This window comes from Centruroides sculpturatus, unplaced genomic scaffold (assembly GCF_000671375.1).
Source record: "Centruroides sculpturatus isolate CEXI.00-Female unplaced genomic scaffold, Cexi_2.0 scaffold710, whole genome shotgun sequence".
Taxonomy (NCBI): Eukaryota; Metazoa; Arthropoda; class Arachnida; order Scorpiones; family Buthidae; genus Centruroides; species Centruroides sculpturatus.
This window is the reverse complement of record NW_019385086.1, coordinates 142,571-148,619: the sequence shown is the minus strand read 5'-3', so window position 1 is coordinate 148,619 and position 6,049 is coordinate 142,571. Positions and strand designations below refer to the sequence as shown.

General features: G+C 32.1%; 2 protein-coding genes across 2 annotated transcripts; both read right to left on the bottom strand.

Moving 5' to 3' along the window:
- Positions 1–1,440: 1,440 nt before the first annotated feature.
- On the bottom strand, positions 1,441–4,051 carry LOC111634489 (patched domain-containing protein 3-like). Its single transcript, XM_023379281.1, has 2 exons — positions 3,401–4,051; positions 1,441–2,769 (listed from the first exon to the last, which is right to left on the bottom strand). Exons 1-2 carry the CDS (start codon positions 3,657–3,659, stop codon positions 1,475–1,477), a joined length of 1,554 nt encoding a protein of 517 aa, XP_023235049.1. The 5' UTR covers positions 3,660–4,051; the 3' UTR covers positions 1,441–1,474.
- Positions 3,941–5,659, bottom strand: LOC111634473 (patched domain-containing protein 1-like). The gene is made up of 3 exons (XM_023379247.1): positions 5,139–5,659; positions 4,033–4,297; positions 3,941–3,976 (listed from the first exon to the last, which is right to left on the bottom strand). The coding sequence occupies exons 1-3, from the start codon at positions 5,657–5,659 to the stop codon at positions 3,941–3,943; spliced, it is 822 nt and encodes a 273-aa protein (XP_023235015.1).
- Between the last annotated feature and the right edge of the window lie 390 nt (positions 5,660–6,049).

The following is a 6,049-nucleotide window of genomic DNA, read 5'->3' as shown; positions in this document are numbered from 1 at the left end:
TCGTATTTTCGGTTAAACTCGCCTATTTAAAAAATTAAACAGATAACACTTTTATTTTTCATGTCGTCTCTAATTTTGCACATTAATTTGTGCTGTCATTATTCACACGCCCAAAAGACTTTATGAATGTATTTAATGAATTTCTATTATTAACTGTACAGTACATAAAGTTTTGTTCTATAGGTAAAACTCCATTTTTACGTTTTTGTCCTTCCGTATTTGTAAGCCTGGTCATTACCCATTGTGAGCCTGGCCGAACCCATAATGTAAGATACATAAATTAAAATTTTTCTTAAAAGTCTCACTTAATATAAAACAGATATAACTTATTTTATTTACTTATCGATCCTTTACATCAGTAATCAGCAATCTATTCTGGATTCGACCACAAGAGATTTAAGAGCTCCAGACGGTAACAAATTGTGTGGCGAATGAAGAACATCGCCTACACACCTGCTAACTGTGTTGGGACTGTAGAGCATTTCCAATACAGGAGGGTACAGGGTGTTTCTCTCGTCGTGGACTTGGCCTCCTAGAAGCATTCGTCCAATCTTCTCGAACATTTTTTGGCTTCCCTAAAGTCTGGATTTGAATCCCACCAAACATCTTTGGAAGAAGCTGGATCGAACAATCCTAAAATCTAAGAGGAAAAGCCTACAAGTCTACCGAACAACTTTATTCGATAAATGAAGCGCAAGATCAACATCTTTCTCGAAAAATAGGTGGATTTGATGTCATGGAGTTTACAAGCTGTCATAGAAGACAAAGGTGATTCCACTAAGTATTAATCTCTTGTTTGTTTACATGTAATAAACTTATTGCTTCTAGTGAAAATGTATTATTTAATATACTATATACAGTATATAAATTTTCCGTTACACATAAAGGGGGTAAAATTTGAAAAAATTGTAGACCTATAAATTCCGTTTGTCCGTCCGTCTGTATGTCTTTCTTTACTCTCGAGAACGGAGTCAGACGAATGGAATCCGAGATCCTATACGGAAACCATATGGAACAGGAAGCCCCGATTAACTATATAAAAACTTCCGATGAAAATCGAGAGTCTCGTTATTTTAATTCATAATTCCCCCCGAAAGGTGTTAAATAAATGATTGGCACGACTCTATTGTTAAAGGAAAAGTATGATAAAGCTACTACTGATTTGAGGTGGAAAGCATATATTTAAAATTAAATAAATTAAAAATATGATTAAAACTTGTAGTCCATTGTGACAGTGTACCTAAAGAATTGGCAAAATCAGTGTTGGTGAAAATATATAAGAAAGGCAGCATGTTAGAGTGCAAAACAAAGAAAAATATATAAAAATAATAAGAATATTAACGAACATTTTTTCATATACGCAATTAATGCTTAAATTGTCAACTTGGCTTTCTATGTTATGTCTATCGATCTATAACACTTCACAGTGCTAAGGTTTTACATTTTAGATATTTTACAAGTTCACACTAATTCTTTAGTTTAATAACTCTTCATTCGTATTGGGAATATACGAAAACTCTCGGTTCGAACGCCGTCGTTCATCACTTTTACATAATAATAACAAAAAATCGTCCCATAATGACAGCATAGCCGGAAGAATAAATAACCCTTGAACTATAGAAGAAATAAAAAATATAAAACATACTTTAAACACATCTTTCAAGCCTTCGTACGGCGCTCCGATTAAAACAACGACGCCGAAAAGCGACGAAATACAACCTTGCACTATCGCGTGACCAGCAGCATCCAAACAATCTTGCAGTTTTTCATTCGGATTCTTTCTTTTACTTTTTGCATACGCGTATGTTATATGAGCTGCATAATCCGTACAAAATCCAGTGATCGCTATCAATAAAATCATTACTAAAGGAATCAAATTAACACCCCATACAGACATATAGCCTATACTTATTACCTCAATACAAGCTATTGTGAGAGCAATACAAAATGCACAAAACACATTTGGAATAAAAATGATAAATATCAAAATTACCACGCAAGAACTAACGGCTATTGATTGAGTTGTTATAGGAACTACCTCAAGGATAGAATCAAAGAAAATATATCGATAATTGTAACACTGTACAGGAAGATTATATTTATCTATTATATTCCACATATTAACAAAAACTTCATTTGCTTTCAGCGAATTATCAACCAATTTCGTCTGAATAAAAAATCTAGAAGCTAATATTTTAGTGCCATCTTCACTGAAGACAATGTCCTTGTTGAAACGTTTGGCCCACTTGAATTTAAGAAATACTCTGCGTAAAGCATCGGTGAAGTCATCCGGTCGACTCAAATTATATCCTCTGAGAGAAATCCAAAACTGTGGATCTTTAATGAATTTCAGATATTGTCTTAGCCCTGATTCCGTGTAATTACTCCCGGCCATATGAGGAGAATTCTCCAGTTCTGTCGTTAATTTCTCTAGATTATTCTGGGTATTTGGATCGGAGTAGTCCAATGATGATGTAACAATTATCTGTATTCTCTCTCGATATTGCGAATAGAATGTATTTTCATCACGAAAGAAGTTTAACATGTAAGAATTGTCGTTAAATGCCGTATCGATACCTGTCGATGGTTGTAAATATTTCGTAAAATAGATTCCTCCAGCGAGATACAGAAGGAAAAAAAGAATAATAGTTGCTTTTACAATTGGAAACGTTAGTATCTTTCCTAAATAATTTCTGTAACATGTCATTGTTGTTTTGCCTACAATATCTTCACTTGAATAACAGCCATACTTTATAAATCCCAGTAAACCTAGAAGAAAAATGAATATATTTATTACCTAATTTTTGCGTTTCTTGTGGGAAATCGAACATATTTTTAGACCCATCTAAAAATTCTTTAATTAGTTTCGGAAAAGGGGGATCTAATTCTTGCACCCGGTGAAAACGGATAAGATCGGCTATAATTTAATCATCTTAAATCTTCGCACTATTTAGTCACGGAAGTGGCGATTCTTACACACCTTTTGGATAATTTATGAAGCGAATGAAGTACGGCTACCTATACAGAACGCTATTTTCGTTAATTAATAATAATAATATAAATAAACTACAGGTAAACAGTACATATCCGGCGAGAACCTGATATGTTTCCACATAAGTTTCATATTAAGTAATTCCGAATTCCTCGAAATGTAGTTAAAATTATTTTTAAAGTAACCCAAAAAGTAAAAAATAGTCCAAATGTAGTAATACTATATGAATAGTAGATTATGTAGAATATAGGTAAGTGTGTGTGTGTGTGTGTGTGTTAAATTTCTCTTCGAAATATTATTTTAATTTTAAAGAAACAATTAAAGAAACTTCTTTTCTTTTAAATTCCACGATGCAATTCATTATTTAGAGTTAACTAATTTAATAATAATTAAGTTACGTTATGTTACCTGATGGTCGTACATCCAGATTAACAGGAACGAAAAGTATTGCATGCAATTTCTTGGTTTCTCTATAACCATCCAGTGCAAGAAGTCCGCCGAAGAATGTAACCTGATAGATGTAATCTATGAAAATACTTAAAGCCATGTAACTTCCGGCAATTTGGAGAATTCCGAAAGGAGTAGTTATCGCAATTAACGAACAAGCAACGTTAGTCAAAGACGTTATGGTAATCGATACGGTAGCCTCGGAATACGTTTCACTCATTCTCTTTTCAACAGAATCTTTGGGGTTGGTTTTTCTCCAAGCCGCTAATAGAACAAATGAGTCATCCAGTCCGATACCTCAAAAATATATTCAAACAGTCGTTAATTTAAATCAAATTCAATATTTATATATAAAAATGATATTTCGTACACTCACCTATAACTATAAATGGAACAATTACATTCGTTTCAGCATATTTCATTCCGCAAACAACTAAGATATTAAAGGCAGTTATCACAGCAAACAAGGATGAAATACAAGCGGAAGCACCAATCAGCGGTTTACTTGTCACCCAGTCCTTCGTCATACAAGTTACACTTGCAAATATCACCGTAAGTATTCCAGTAATAATAAAATGCCATATAACATTTACAAATATATTATTAACTTCGTTATCGATACTAATTCCACTCATTTTTGATATTCGAATGTAAACGAAGGAATTTTCAGCAAGTGTTTTTAGAAATTCTTCTTCCCATTTGTGAGCAATTTCTTGTTTGCTGGAATTATGATAATCGACGAAATAGAGTAAACGAAATGCTTGAAAATCTGTTATAAAACTGTCTTCGTCAGTTGAAACTCCTCCTAAATTGATAGCATCTACACTAATGTGAGATGAATTTATCTCTAAAGGATACCTGTTAAAACATAATCGGATTATATAAACTTAAAATCTTGCGTTGAAAGTAAGTACATATTTAGTTTATTATTCTCACTAAACAGAAATAATAATAACATTGTCATTTTACAGGTGACTTGTTTGCGTTGCATTCTCTATCAACGAAAGTTTTTAAACATTTATCAGAGTAAAATTCTAGTGTATTTCAATTACTATTGACTTTCAAATAAATAATTATTTCATGCATTGTTTTCGTTTTGGCAGATCCTGATCCTAAGTGGTGAGTATCACCACCCCATTATGTACGCGTTATATTTATGTTTCCAGTATACAGCATCTTTTTTACAATTTCTGAAGAAAACTATTATAATGTTAATATAATATGTATTGCTTTAAAATAAAACAGCTCACTAAATCAACATATAAAACAGCTAAACCACTGGAAAATTCAGGGCCATATTTGAGTTTGTCCACATTCCCAAGTGATCTAGCCACGTCTCTAATTTATATTCAAATGTAAACTACGTTATCTGTGTACACTGAGCTGACTGAATCACTGATTAATCAATAAGTACGAAATATAATTGACAAAAATATAAGGAAATTGTGAAGTCAAAATAAAACATATTATATATTTTTTAGGTCTGATAAGGAGACCTTACGTGTGAGTAATATTGGGTGTGGATAAGTCTCGATATAAATCATTATTAAGAGATAAAATCGACATGAATAAATCCTCAATGACTTTTAACAATATTTGTACTTATTTTTTGCTCGGACAATACCGGGCTTACCTGCTAGTAACTAATAAAACTGAAGTTTAAAATTAATAAACTAAAAAAACAAAGAATAATGCTTACTTAATCTGTAGCTTTTTTCTTCTAACATCTTCAAATTTAGTTTTTAAAGATAATAAATTATTTTGGAAACACTCTCCTTCCGATCTCATACAGATATCGGAATACGTTACGTTTTGTCCTTTCCATGTTATTTTTATGTCGAGAATCTTTTCGTTTAGCATTTGTAATTCATCAAATACGTATTCACGCATCATTGTTCCTCCATCTTTACACGTCGCTATAATCATATTCGCTCCTTTATACATTGTCATTCGAGTAAAATCAAAGTCTGTAGCATTATCCCGAAAGAACTTCTCTACATCTGATTTGACTTTCCAAGTTCTTCCGTTTGATGGAACATGTAAATATTCGGAATCTTTAATAACTTGTAGTCTGAATAAACCCAAAGTGGATAGAACAGTGAATAATAATGGTATTACTACAAAATACAAAGGATGACGTCCAATCATCCGTCCAAGATGGCGAAAGCTTGAAGATAAATGTCGATGAACAACGTTAAATTTCTCTTTGTCAGATTGCATGTTCAATGATATTAGTTTAAAAAAAATCACTATCACTTATTATGATTTTCTATTATTACATGTACAGTATATTAAGATATTCCATTTGTTCAATGTTAAATTTGTAAGGTAATTTATTTCAAGACTTCATATTTCATGAGGATCCTGAAAAAATTAAGAAAAGTTAGAAACGGCACATTGTAATTCAGAACATGACGTTTTACTGTTTTGTTGGCCATATAAAAGGAGATTAAGATCACTTTAAAACCCTACTATTGTGGCCACTGAAGTAAGGTTCGGGTAATTATATGTGAAGTTTTATCTATAATAAAACTTATCCCTTATTATAGCGGAGTTTCGGGGGTGAGGATATAGCGGTATTTTAGTATATATACTAAAATATATATTATT

Excerpts from the sequence above, each read along its gene's own strand:
- LOC111634473 (XM_023379247.1), bottom strand. The coding sequence starts at position 5,659 with ATGCAATCTGACAAAGAGAAATTTAACGTTGTTCATCGACATTTATCT. Across the intron at positions 4,298-5,138 it reads AGAAAAAAGCTACAGATTAA|GTATCCTTTAGAGATAAATT; the intron begins GTAAGCATTATT and ends ATGTTTTAACAG. Across the intron at positions 3,977-4,032 it reads ACGAAGTTAATAATATATTT|TGTAACTTGTATGACGAAGG; the intron begins GTAAATGTTATA and ends GATATTTGCAAG.
- LOC111634489 (XM_023379281.1), bottom strand. The coding sequence starts at position 3,659 with ATGAGTGAAACGTATTCCGAGGCTACCGTATCGATTACCATAACGTCT. Across the intron at positions 2,770-3,400 it reads TCTGGATGTACGACCATCAG|GTTTACTGGGATTTATAAAG; the intron begins GTAACATAACGT and ends TTTTTCTTCTAG.